General features: G+C 32.9%; 1 protein-coding gene across 1 annotated transcript; it reads left to right on the top strand.

Moving 5' to 3' along the window:
• The first annotated feature begins 1,941 nt into the window (after positions 1-1,941).
• LOC133325097 (zinc finger protein 91-like) lies at positions 1,942-10,063 on the top strand. The gene is made up of 7 exons (XM_061533923.1): positions 1,942-2,648; positions 4,045-4,325; positions 4,610-4,861; positions 4,991-5,645; positions 5,722-6,312; positions 9,097-9,634; positions 9,755-10,063. Exons 1-7 carry the CDS (start codon positions 1,942-1,944, stop codon positions 10,061-10,063), a joined length of 3,333 nt encoding a protein of 1,110 aa, XP_061389907.1.
• Positions 10,064-15,330: the final 5,267 nt, after the last annotated feature.

Consider the following 15,330-nt stretch of genomic DNA (forward strand, 5'->3'; position numbering starts at 1 on the left):
ATTATTTTAATTAAAATGAATGAAGAAAACGTATTTATAAAAATCGATAATGTAAGAAAAAATTGGCGAACGACTTTTTAGGTTCCAAATCCATCCTTTAATCTTAATATGTAGAACGCCAATCAACATTATATTATTTCCAAATAAATTACTAAAACTTAACCGACACAACCCTTTTTAATATTTTTGGAGAACAAACAACATCAAATTTCCGCTTTTTATAAATTTTTCTAATAAAAATGCTGTTTTTGGTGCAACAAATTGTTTGTTGTTTTCATCATCTGTTTCGATACAATCTTTTTACTGGATATTGTTCGTTTACTTTTTGTTATTTTCACTCTTGAGAGCAAAAAATTCGTATTTACTCTCTGCAAATTCTTACTGAGTAAATGTTACTGGGAAAATAAACGAACGAAACTTTTATTAATTGACTTAATACGCATTATACAATTATACAAGGTAGGGTATCTTTTATCAAAAATGGAAAAAATACACTTCTTCGTTGTGGGTTATAATGATAAATAAAACAAAATGCAACAAGTCGTTCTGTTCATTTGATATATATTTAAAATTTTATTAAAAACGCGAAAAAATGAATGGAATGTTGCGTTTTCTTTTCAAAATTGTGAATATGATTATTTATTAATTTTGGGAATATGATTTATATATTAATTCATCCACAAATCATAAATTTCTTCTTACCAATGTTGCTAAATTCATCTGTAAACAAATGGATTTTTGCATATATTTTTCAAAACATGTACACACACAGTCCCCTATTTTGTATACGACTTTGGCATAACCAGCCACAATATGAAAAAATTTTAATTTATAAGTTTCTATGGTCTATCTTGAATTGTATTGTTACATAACTTACAATTTTTTCTCAACGTGTCATATCAACTACACGTCAAAATACATATTGTGCCAAATATATATATATATATATATACAAAGTTAGTTGAAATTTATGTTGACATTTTTTTAACACAAAACTAAAAACGCTTGACTTGAATAACAAAAAAAATATGCACGTGTGAAAAGAAAAAAAAATAATAAATATACGCAACAAGTGTTTGTGTTTATTTGACATTTTTTTCAACACAAAACTAAAAACGCGAAAAATGAATGAAAGATTATGATTTCTTCCCATAATCCAGTAGGGAATATCGTAAAATGTTTGTTTCATCCACAACAAAGTAATTACTTCCAGACGAACGTGTTAAAAACTTAATTTTAATTTCAATTAAATTTGAATATATTTCAATTTATTTTACATAGTATTCAAAACAATACACACACATACACAAAATATGTATTTTGATTTGATGGAACAAGCCACCTTGAGAAAAAATTGTAATCAGATGGTAGCTGTGACCTACCTTGTAATAGTTATACCATGTATTTGACTTAGAGGCCACAACCTACAGTGTTGCTTTTTTTGATATTCACCTCAAATTGTCATACCTTATATTATATTACCATGCTCTTTTACTGGATTTACTATCAAAAAGTGCGGGAAGGGAGTTTTTGCAAACCAAACTAGTCATTAATGACATTTTACAGTGAATAACGTGACAAACTATCATTTTACAGTGGATAGCGGAGTGTAACCATTTTACACTGAATGACGTATCACAATTTAGTTCTACGCTCCTTTTAGTGAACCGTTCATTTGAACTCCTCCATGTCTCTTTCTAAACAAAGGGATGATATTCCGCGTTATGCCTCATCCTCCTTCGTAAATAATACCGTCATCGGCTATTTTGCTTCAATTGCATTTTTTATCACGACTTCTCTCTTTGCTCCCTTCATTCGTTTCCAATTAAACGCTTTTCAATTAGGTTGTTTCATTCAGTAAAGACAAGTTGATAGAGAATTGGAATTATATTGGGAATATTATTGAAATGTTTTGAAAACCCATTTACAATTGCACAAAACATGGCCAATATGGTGGAAGAAGACGACAGCATATCGATATGTCGAGTTTGCATGAATGCCGATCCTAATCTGTATCCTATATTTGAAGTACAAACAGGCTTTGAAAACTCTATAGCTGAGATATTGACTGAGTGTACAAAGTATCCGGTGGAACGTAATGATAAATTGCCCACAAGGGTTTGCCTTAACTGTAGGGAGACGGCCCGTAGTGCCCACAATTTTAAGCGGCAAACTGAGGAGGCATATTGTAGACTAAAATCGCTATATGATATCAATTGGGCGACACAACAACAGAAGGATGGGATTAACAAGGAGACGCCCACAGTCCCCACCACTACCACAGGCCCGAATATTGTCAATAACAGTACTAGTAGCTGTGACAGCAACAGAATAGCACATAAGTATACACAAACGGAAAAAAGTACGGTATTCCAGTGTGAGTCCTGTCCATTGAAATTTTTTGTGGAACATGAATTGCGTCAACATCGGGCCTCAACACACATATACGATGGTAAAAAGTGCCGAGTCTGTGGAGAGAAATTCAATCATTTGGGCCAGCTAAAGGTGCACTTGTCAACGGCACATCCCGATGAGGGTATACGTTGTGATTTCAAATGCTACATCTGTGCGCGAGAGTTTACGCGAAAGGATCATTTGAAACGGCATTTGATTAAGGTCCATAAGATCAAGGATGACAAATTAAATATGTAAGTAGATGTGTTGAGATAGGGGATATGTGTGAAACTAGTAAGGCCTTATAGCCATAGAAAATCCATAAAAAAGATAATCTGTCCATAGGAAGCATAAAGTCTGCTATTAATTAATTCTAAGAAATTTATTTAAATATAGATCCTTCAGATTTTTATACCCTTCACCACACTGTGGTACAGGTTATTATGTCTTTGTGCATATGTGCGTACAGGCAAAAGGCATATAGACAAATGGTTCATTTAATTGGCACAAGGTCTGTCTGTCCATGTTAAATTGTAAATTGGATGAAATTTGGCACAGCTCATTTAATTGGCACAAGGACGAACCCCATTGAAATTGGGAAAAATCGGTTCAGATTTACATATAGCTCCCATATATATTTTCGTCTGATTTAAGTTAAGCCGATTGACCAAAGTTAAGCCGATTGACACAAAACTTTGCACAGCGTACGGAATTAGGTACAAAATTTTGCAAAACCTACTAAATTAGGTCGAGATTGATGTATGCCAAATTGTGTTAAAATAGGTTCCGATTTTGATATAGCTCCCATATATAGTTTCGTCCGATTTAAAGTAAATGATGCACCAAAACCCCAAAGCTAGGCCGATTGACACAAAATTTTTCACAGCCTAATAAATAAGGTCCAGATTGATGTAAGCGAAGTTTTATTGAAATCGGTTCAGATTTAGATATAGCTCCCATATATAGTATAGTCCGATATTAAGTAAATTGTGCACCAAAAACCCAAAGTTTAGCCGATTGACACAAAATATTGCACAGCTTACTGTATTAGGTCCAGATTGATGTACACGAAGTTTTGTTAAAATTGGTTCAGATTTAGATATAAATCCCATATATAGTTTCGTCCGATTTTAAATAAATGGTGCACCAAAGAGCCAAAGTTAGCCCGATTGTTACAATATTTTGCACAACCTACTAAAGTAGGTCCAGATTGATGTACGCGAAGTTTTGTTGAAATAGAAAATAATATTGAAATAGCTCCTATATATATTTTTGTCCGATTTTAAGTTAAAGGTGCACCAAAGACCCAAAGCTAGGCCAATTGGCATAAAATTTAGCACAGCGTACTGTATTAGGTCCAGATTGATGTATGCAAAGTTTTGTTGAAATCGGTTCAGATTTAGATATAGCTCTCATATATCCGATATAAAGTAAAGGACCCAAAATTTAGTATATGTTGCAGAATGACATGTATATGGGTTGACCTAAGTCGTTTCATCCAATTTCCTTAAAAAATGCGTCTGTTAGAATGCATATGTTATTTATACCCAAAGTAGTGAAGGATATCATATAGTCGGTCCCGTCCGACTTTACTATTTTCCTTACTGTTTTTTTTTTTCTCATAAACCCAATATTTCTGTTCTTTTTCAGTTCCAAGATATCTCTGGATGAGCCTGAAATACAAATCAATGCTTCAGACAATCAGGCAACCACCACCACTCTTAACAATTACAGTAGTCACTGGCCGGATTATTGTAACGAAGATGATGAAGCTGATGCATCGACAAGTCAAAATGAAACGGCCGAAACAGCAATTAATCCCTTCTCAAGTGATGATGAGGCAAATGATCCGAACAATTTCAATAATATGAACGATGAGGATGTTAAAAATTTTGTAGAAAATTTCCCACAACCTGAAATATCAATAAAAGGTGAGTCTGACCTTACCTTATACCTTCCTAACATAAACTAAGTTACTAACCAAGAGACAATGGGGTGGAACACATATGTTTGTAGTTTTTAAATTAAAAAAAATAACAACCCTTTTGTCATCTAATTCGTAATGATGAAATTGATATGTGATGCAAATGTCAGTGTCCAACTAACAAAATATAAAATATAAACAAATTAAAAATATTCTTAAGGGTTCGTATTAAAAATGTTGAATATATTTCCATTAAAGTCCATTTATTTTGAATTTTGCGTTTGTTTTCAGTTGAACATACCGATGATAATAATGATGTCATTAAAACGGAAAGACTAATAAAATTACATGAAGATGGTCAATTGGAAGATACAAAACCCACAGTGCAGGTTCTGGAATCACAAAAACCAGAATTATTTGAGGGAAAACGTGAACCTGGACATATTGATAATGATGATGAAGACGATTTTCATTACTTTGGCGATGATCATCATAGTGATGATGATAATAGCAGTAGTGATGATGATGAAGATTTCAAACATGGTGAGGATGATGATGACGACGACGAAGAAGACAATTACGATGATGATGAAGAAGGCGGTGACCACGATGAAGACACTGAACATGACATAAAACCGGAAATACATAAAGACAATAAAAAATCCCCAAAAGAAAATTCAGCGACCACTACGAATAAAGTAAGAAAACCACGACGCCGTCATGGTTCCACAAATCCCGAAGATAATCGCTGTAAAGAATGTAATCGTACATTTACCCGCTACAATCATTTGCTCCGTCACATGCTGTCGCATAGCAATGAAAAGCCACACATTTGTAAATTTTGTAGTAAAGGATTCACCCGTTCCGATCACTTGCAGAAGCACATACAAAGTATTCATGCGGAAAAGAATTTCAAATGTGACCGCTGTGACAATGCCTATGGACGAAAAGATCATCTAATGCGTCACATTGAGACGCGACACAATAAAAATCCTTCCGCCCCGAAGCCGCAATATGAATGTGATATGTGTGAAAAGAAATTTACAACAAAAACTTATTTGGTAAAGCACAAGTTGTTGCATACTGATCGTCTCTATGCCTGTAAACATTGTCCGGAAACGTTCACCGAAAAGGAACAAATGAAGGAACATCAGAAAAAGGAACACACACAACCGAGGAATTTTCTTTGCAGTATATGTGGAGATTCATTTCAACGTAACGAGTATCTGAAAATTCACATGCGGCGCCATACTGGCGAAAAACCATACAAATGTCGATTTTGTGAAAAAGGTTTTCCACGTAGTACGGATTTGAAAATGCATGAAAGGTGGGTTGGAAATTCTCCATATTTTTATTTTGCTAATACTAATCCATTATTATATTATCCACATCTCCCCCTTTAGGTATCACATTGGTCTCAAACCAAATCTCTGCAATTTATGCGGCAAAGGCTTCCATCGTCCCTATAATCTAACCATACACATGCGCACCCACACCGGTGAGAAACCCTACAAATGCAATCAATGTCCCCAAGCCTTTGCCCAAAGCAACGATTTGAAGGCCCACATACGCAGACACACCGGTGAACGTTTTCGCTGTGATATTTGTAGTGCTGCATTCCTACAACGTTACGGGCTTAATGCCCATTTGAGGACAGTACATGGCATTGTTGTTACATCGTTTACGGGACGTTTACGTAAAGCTGAACCTGGTGAGGTACAAGGTGGGACCAATGTTTCAGCTGATGATATGCTATCTGGTGAGGAACAAATGCAAGCAACGGAACCATTGCCCCAGAAAACAATAGCAAACACAACAACAACAGCAATGCAACAACAACATATAGATAATTCATCAACACCGCCATTATATTTGGGCCAACACATTTTAAATCCGATGACTGCTCCTCTAGGTTTGGCAGTGGCGCATGCGGCAGCAACATCTATGGATGCAACCATTTTGCCACCACCACATCCACCTCCCCCCACACAAATGTAATATAAATAAAAATAATAATTATATTGTTGTATTTAAGTTAGATTTTAGTTTAGAATTAGAAAACCATTTTTAATTTATAAAAAAAAACGAATTAATTTAAATTTTATTTAATAAAATAAAACTATTGAATAATTTTACAGAGAGATGTGATTTTCATTTGTGCAATCATACAAGTCTTCTAATATACACTTTGATACGGCTGAAATGTACCTCATGGAAATATTGGTATTAGTTTCAGACAATTTGGAGTCGACCGTCCGTCCCACCAGCCGGCCAGGTGGGCACGATAACTCTCAAAGGAATTTTATCCAAACTTTGCACATTGGTTGAAATGTTACTACCAAACTTAGATCAAGTTTTAAAATGGGGAATATCGTTTCACTCCCCACACAAAATGGTCAAAATTCTGCTAAAAATTATTTTATAATATCATGCGAGGGGACTATCCGATTTTAACCAAACTTTGCACAACGTATTATCTTTACCATGTCCAAAGATGGAACCCATTGGTCTACTCCTTTTGGTACCTCCCCCAAATATCAGGCGAATGGAGTGTCCGATTTGTACCAAACTTTGCACAACCTATTATCTCTACCAAGTCTAGATCAAGTCCGATTATAGGAATCGTTAGTCCACTGCTTCTGGTACCTCCCCCACAAAGGATCACAATTTTCAAATAAAAAAAATAATAATAATATCAGGTGAATCTAATTTGAACCAACCTATCATCTGCCCTCTAATATGGCCAATATTATAAATTAGTAAATTTTATTTGAAGCGATTTGAATAACCGATTTGATCACTAAAAATCCGATAGACAGCTTACAACCTGTCCAATACCATTAACTGTTTTTCTAAGGAATTCTGCAGATTTCTTATTTCCCCAATTAACCTTGACCCCTTTGTATAATGTAATGCTATTTAAATGGATCAATGGACACATATCGGGCTCTTTATACCCTTTACCACAGTTTGGTGCATGTGTTTGTAACATGGAAAAGAAAACGAGATTTACCCCTGGTTACTTTTAAGAATATGCCAAGAATCACTATCTGAATCGATTTATGCATGTTCGTCCCACCGCCCATGTTTTTTGTGAACAAAGTACAGGACGCATTTATTATCCGATTTGGATGAAATTAGGCACATGCCACTTAATTGGCCCAAGGACAAACCCTATTGAAATTTGAGAAAATCGATGCAGATTTAGATGTAGCATCCATATATATTATCGCCCGATTTTATGAAAATTGTGCACTAAACTCCCTAGGTTTGTCCGATGGAGGTTTGTGAGGTGGAAGTTTGCATAGCGTATTGAATTAAGTGTAGAATATTGTGTGTTAAGTTTTGTTGAAATCGGTTCGGATTTAGGTATAGCTCTCATATACAATTTCGTCCGATTTTATGTAAATGGTGCACCAAATTCCCAAAGTTTGTCCGATTGAGACAAAATTTTGCATAGTGTTTTGAATTAAGATTATAATACTGTGTCTTAAGTTTTGTTAAAATCTGTTCAGATTTAGATATAGCTCTGAAATATATTTTCGTCCGATTTGATGTAAATGGTGCTCCAAAGAACTAAAATATGGTCCATTGGCACAAATTTTTTTGGCAAGTTTCATTAAAATCGATTCATATTTTGATATTGCTCTGATATATATTTTCGCCCGATTTTAAGTAAATGTAGCTTTAAAGACCCAAAAATAGACCGATAGATAGGTTTAATGTTTTACATAACGTACTAGAGTTAGTATAGCCGTATGTGTATCAAGTTTTGTTGAAACAGGTTCAGATTACGATATACCTCCCATATATTTCCGTCCGTATGGAATGATGATGTTAGTCGGTTCAGATAATGATCACATATTTAAGTTCGTCCAATTTCATGTTAATGGTTCTTCAATAATGCGACGTCTTTAAGGATGCATCTGTTGAATGTACCCAACAAATCACAACAACCATCGACCGCTTTGATGATGTCAGGACATTAATATCACACTTTGAAATCGGAAGATTCCAAACTGTCACATAAGTGCCAAACTTGACCCGTCGATTTTGAGATCATAGACACTCGGCCATTTCCTCAGAGAATCTCTCCCAAAACCAGCTGACTTTCTACGACTGAATATTTAGATTCGCCCCTACCCAATGGATGTTATTGGGCTTCCCACTATCGGCAACCCGTGGACGCTTAAAATTGGGTTGTATAATGATTTGAGGAATACATCTTATTTTCGCTAATGAAATTATTTTTATTTTATAGGTATGACCGTGAAATAAAGAAGTCCCTCATAGCCCAAATTTAAAATCGTAATATTATTTCCACTCAAATGCCGAAAGGAAACATCTTTATCACTAAACTCTCCCAAAATAAACATTTCATTATTTGTACACACACATGTACACTATTGACATATCCTATTTCAATAGATGAAGTGATGTGTATGTACGATATGTAACATAGCCCATGTCTAAAGATAACGAACGCTATTGTAGAAATGTAAACCTTTAGGCAAGTGTATTTTGGGGTTGGTATAATTTCAACTAATAATAAAACGTGGGTTGTGGATTTTTGTTATCTTAATATCATCAATTTAATGGGAGATAATAAAAATTGGTAGCCTAGGCCTTTTGGCTTGGCCTTCTAAAAAAAAAGAAATAAAAAATACTGTACTTTCCTAGACGAATTTTAATGTTTTTCTTCCCATTTTCTCTTCCTTCAATTTTTTAGTGGAGCCTACAGAATTTATAGATTCATATAATTGTTACACCGGGGAAAGGCATAGTACAAAAAATTCAAATATCCAAACTGAATATGAAAACGAAACGGAAAACATTGTATCACAATCTAATGAACAGCATAGCTTTACAAATGAATCTATGGACTATATGGATTCCAATAGTTATTATGATGAAAATAATGTTGGATTTATGGATTCGTATAGCCACCAACACGATGACAATGATGATGAAGAGGCCTACGAAGATGATGACAATGAAAAGAAAAACCAACAACATTTTGATCCAACAACTGGTATAATGACGAAAAAACAAGAACGTCTATATAGAGAATTATATAGTCATTTATTAGATGAACCAGACGGATCCTCCGAAAACCCAACACCCCAACGCATCTTTACACGTAATCCATCTACGAATTTATTTCATTGTGATATGTGTTCATTGCAATTTAAACTTCTGCGTAACATAAAGCGGCACATGTTAACACACACCGATTTACGACCATTCCAATGCGAGTTCTGTGAAAAGTCCTTCAAGCGGAAGGATATTCTACAGAAACATTTACGTGATGTCCATTCGGAGAGACTCATACCTGATAAAGAAGAAAATCAATCCAGAGAATTATATAGTCATCTATTAGATGAGACAGATCAAAATGATTCCTGCGAGTTACCAATAAATGAACGAATATTTACACGTGACCCCGCCACAAATTGCTATCATTGTGACCTGTGTTCATTGCAATTTAAAATGCAACGTAACATAAAACGTCACATGTTAACACACACCGATTTGCGGCCATTCGAATGCCAGCTCTGTGAAAAGACATTCAAACGTAAGGATAATCTACAGAAACATTTACGTGATGTACATTCGGAGAAACATTTCGAGTGCAGTGATTGTGATAAGAAATTTGGCACCTATAAACAGTTGGACAGACACTTGGAAACGGGGCGTCATAAAGCTATGGCGAATACCAAAACGAAAATAAGAAAATATGAATGAAAAATAAGAAAATATTAATGACGTTGACCAGCCTCTTTCAATTTAAAACAGATCCTAAAATGATTCTAACTGTGCACATGGTTGAAATTAATGTTGAATGTAGATTAAAATTGGAATTTGAACAAAAAGTGGTAAATATAGGTCCAGATATACATAGATATATAATTCTACACCGATTCTGCAAATTTTTTATATACTATCTTTATAGCATTAAACAAAAAAGAATATCAAATTAATTAAATTAAAATAAAAATTGTTAAAAAAATATGACAAAAGAAACTATTCCTAGGAATTTTTCTTAATTATTTTTTTAAACACCTATGACACCTATTTTGTGACTTCTATCCATTCGCATTTATGTACGTTTGAAAATTAAATTATCATTGTAATTTATTTATTATATGTGTATGAATGTGTTTAATATGAAAATAAAAACTCTATATTTAAAACCTTTGAGTAAAAAAATTCATTTTAGACAATCGGACAAATGGATCGATAGAAACTAAATTGAATAAATAACAACTTTTTTCAATTTTTTAAATGTTTCTTTATTTAGGGTATATTGTTTTTTAATTATTCATAATTGATTATATTACATGCTGCTGTTTTTATTGTAACAATATTGCCAATTTTTCAAGATTCCATTTTCAAAAAATCGGGTTTTCTTGTTTTTTGTACTACACATCAATGATTTTTGGTACGCATATGGAGAAAAATGTCCTGACACCGAATCGCGATCAAATTTTTGGTTGGTGCGTGCAAATGTTATCGAGGTTTTAATTTTGGGCATAAATAAAAAATCCTAAACTTACGCCTTCTATAAATAGGAATAAATACTGAAGTTTATCTTCCAATCTATTTATATTTTGCGAAATTTCATTTGACGGCTAAGATGTACTACATGTTTCATTGATGTACCCAAAATCTAGTAAAACGTGTATAATTTTGACGCGCATCCAATTTCGGTGTGCCCTTAAAAAAAATACATCGATCTATACATATTTCAATGCGGTCTATTAAAAACCTAACTGATCGCGGGGACCCATATAAATCTAATGGCAGATATAAAGATTTCACCGGAAAAATAGGGTTTTTACATTTGGATGAACATTACTGTGATACTAAATACCAAAAATATATATCAAATTACTCAGATTCGCGAATACTTGCGCATTGAGACTAAAACAAAAAACACTCAAAATCCACTTTCAAAATGTCAGAATCATTTAAAAATGTAGATGCAGATTTTTTTTTTGAAAAACGATACATAACGAAGCGATACTTTGGCACAAAGGCCATGAAATTAATGGTTGCCTCATCCTGTTTTTACCCTTTATTACATTGAAGTATACACTGCATCCACGTACATAAACTTTGGAGGTCAATATAATGAAAAGTTTGCAACGACAGATCAATAAATCCAAAACTATTCAATTTTTCTCAGGCACTTTAATAATTCCAGTGTTATATAGAGGCTGAACCTCAGCTTCAGCTAGGTTAAAAAATTGGCAATATTACCCATATACATACATGAATGTTCCATACTAATTGTAGTGGTAGTTTTATACATTAAATTCATAAATGATAAGATTTCTATATTTAAGACATGCATTCAATCACTTCTTGATATACAAGAATGTATTTACCACAGAATCCATTTCTTAACACATTCACGGACGTGAATGCTATAGCATCCATTTTTATGCTGAAGCTTACTAATGGGAATACATTTACGTCCACAAATTTCTTAAATGAGCGAATATAGGTCATTTTCTATTTCATTCATATTACAAATTAAACAGAGAAGACTTGTATTATTTCCAGTAAAATGTTTGCCGTTTGAGTAAAAAAACCCCCTCAAGTTTTTATAATTAATCCTGTCGCATATAAAATGTTTTGTATAGGTTAAGATCTGATTGTATTGCAAACAAGAATACATGTCATGATATTCTAATTCAACGGAACCATGAAGTTTAGGTTATTTTGCAAATACTTCGTTAACATTTGAGTATGAAATTGTGTTTGGAAGTGATTAAGATTTAGTTATTTATATTGAAAACCCCAAAAAAATTAATATTTTTATATTTTAAATGGATAAATAGTTATTATTCGTCCACATTCGTGTCATAATTTTTGGTTTATATTAAAGAGGACATAAATCTGTGTTATTTTGCAAAATTTTACGCTGCCCTTTTGTGCCTTTTAGAAGCTATGCATTGTTTAATACAAGTGTTGCAGCAGTCAAATTAGCTAAAAGTCACATTGATCTCGTGGCTGGTGCTGTTGTTGAGTGTTGTGTTTTCTTGTTTTTCATGTTATTTTTTCTAATTATTTTATTGTTGTTATTTTTGTTTCTTTTAATAATATTTTACAATAATATTTTGTTTTTGTTTATTTTAATAATATTTATTGTTTTGACAAATAGTGATTGTGTTGTGCAGTTTCAAGTAGTCGGGTAAAAGGGTTCTTTATTAACATTTTTTATAGGTACAAGGTCGAACGTTGTTTTTTATAATCGTCGAAGCTTATGATGAATTCGAGCGCTCAAACAATGAATGACAAGATGACATTTTTAGCTAAAGAAGTCAAAAAAACGCACCAAAACGCTGAAAAAAATCTGCCGAAATAACAAAAATATATGTTAATTTAATTTTTTTTTTTTTTGAGTTCGTCCGCTTTGTGGGTTGGCGATCCTGTGGATTCAAGTCAAGCGGTGCCAGGGTATACTCATAAATGTTGATTCTCCTTCTTTAAATGTTTCCAAGTAGCAGTTTGTTGCGGAGCGGCACCCTGTTAAGGGTATAGTGATATCGTTCTTTTACTTTATCTTCTTCAGTTGGTAAATTTTGCCATTAAACGAAGGCTGCAAAAACAGCAACACAAGGGAAACGAAAAAAATAGCGAGAGTACATATGTACCATTAGATTATGGTTAAGTAATGTTTTAACATTTTGCCATTAAACAATAAAAACAATTACAAAAAAACGACTCACGTAAACCTGTTTGAGCTGTAGGATGTTAATTTAATAAAAATGCACGTGTCGGTTATAGCTGTATCCAGTGGCCATGAGATTAATAATGACAAATTTCAAATATATGCACACAATACAGGACGACTTTTTGTTGAAACGTATCATTGGTATAATATTCAATTCAATTCAATTCAATTTTATTTAACTTGTAATTCAAAGCCTTCAGGCCCATTAAAGATAAATTACAAAATGCATATGATATGCTTAACCTAATAAAGGATAAACTACCCCAAAAAAATAACCATAAAAATTCAAAAAATTAAAACATAAATTCATACAATCGTAAATACCATAATAAAAACTACTCCTACACAATCTAACATAATTAAATTAAGTTAGAGAAATATGCCTAACACTCTGCACAAGTTTTTTATTCACGGACCCGAAATTGTGTCAAATGCCCTTTTACATATTGAGCAATTATCAGAAGTTGGTGATGCTGCGGACAGAGATGGCCTGTCAGAAACAGTGACGTAAATGACATACATTCACGACGTATAATACATACGTCAGAAACGTCGGAAACCCACTCAAAACCATTATTTATAAAATAGCTATTTACATTTTTCGATTTGGAAATAACGTATGCTTTACTCAAATTCATATGGAATATCAAAATTTTTTTCTTAAAAAAATTCAGAATTTTTTATCAGTTCTAGTAAAGAATAGCCAGATATACAGTAAAAATAATATATGGTCTTGAAAATTACTGTATATGGTGATAATATTGAAATAAATGACGTTTACGACATTTTATACAGGTATATGACGTTTTCGACGTTTACACCTTTTTGACAGTCGAAAACCTGAAAATTCGTCATACGGACCATCCCTGGCTGCGGATGATGACGATGTGGATGATTAACTTTAAGATGTATAAAATTCAAGGTTTAAGTTATCATATTATACTCCTTGCACTATATACCTACACTGATATTTGGCACTACTTAATAAAATTATACTCAAATATACTTAGAAAACATTTTTTTAACTTATTTTAATGAAAAATAAAGAAAAATTATTCTAACATAGCTTCCCTGATTTGATCCAAGAAAACATGGTACTCTAACCCACTGTGCGCTGGTGAAACTGAAAACCATATTTGTTTTTGTTGCACTGTTCTTTTATTTTGTACTAAATTTTAGTGTGGTTGACTCAAACTGTATTAAGTGCAGCATACAATTATGAAAAATAACAAATAAATATCAAAAATAATATATATAGCATTATTTCACTTCTACATTTAATAATTAGTAATTATCTTTTACAATGTACCTACCACAAGACAAAACATCCATAACCAGTGCATGATGTGTGTTTGCAGACCCCAGCTCTTCTATATGGAGTACATGATTATATTGTAATTGAACCCCCCTCGAGATCCTGCGGTGTACCTCTTTTGAGTATTTACCTTGTGGAACTCTCTCCAATTCTAGCGTTGATTTTTCTACTTTCCCGCATTACAACATGTCTTTCAATTGGAATAGGAGAAATTTCTGTGTTAAGAGTGTTTGGTGGATGGACTGCAGTTTTAAATTGTAGAGGGCTCCCGCTATATGGAGAAAGGCTGCCTTGCTAAAGTTGTTGTTATCCATCTTCTTCCCAACAAAACTGAAAGTTTATGTTGTACAGATTGCTAGTAAACTTTATATATTGTTCAGAGCTGCTAAATAATAAACCAATTTTAAATTTAGAATAAAAAACATTGTTTTGTATTTTTACATTTTATTATCATAAAAAAAACTTTCTTATATAAATAATACATTTGTTTTAGTGTTAATTTATAGTTAAAAAATGGCCTGACTACACAAATATTTTAAATTAAATTAAAAAGAAGAGGGACGGGGAACTGGGGTGTCTAAACTGGGGTGTCAAGAATATATACAACATTTCTTAGCTAAAAGAAAAGTCAATATTTACTTGGTATATAATAGCTATTATTTGTGGTCATATCAACAATGTATAAAAAATATATGGAATTTCTAAAAAGTTTTGAAATTTCATTATTTTTAACGGGGTTTTTCCTAACAAAAAAATGCCTGTGGTGGAAAGATAGTGAAATAATTATGTCGTTCTTGCCTTATTGTGTGAAATGTTAACTATCCCTTTTTTTCTTGATTTGTATTACCGATGTTTTTTTTTACTTTCAAAACTTTAAAGAAATCTCATTTATTTTAATCAATTAAAAATGTCACGATGTCAACAGTTTGTTGTTATTAAGTACATATTGAGAGA

Source organism: Musca vetustissima, unplaced genomic scaffold, assembly GCF_032173495.1.
Source record: "Musca vetustissima isolate MV318-11 ecotype Yass unplaced genomic scaffold, APGP_CSIRO_Mvet_v1 utg13543, whole genome shotgun sequence".
NCBI classification, from domain to species: Eukaryota; Metazoa; Arthropoda; class Insecta; order Diptera; family Muscidae; genus Musca; species Musca vetustissima.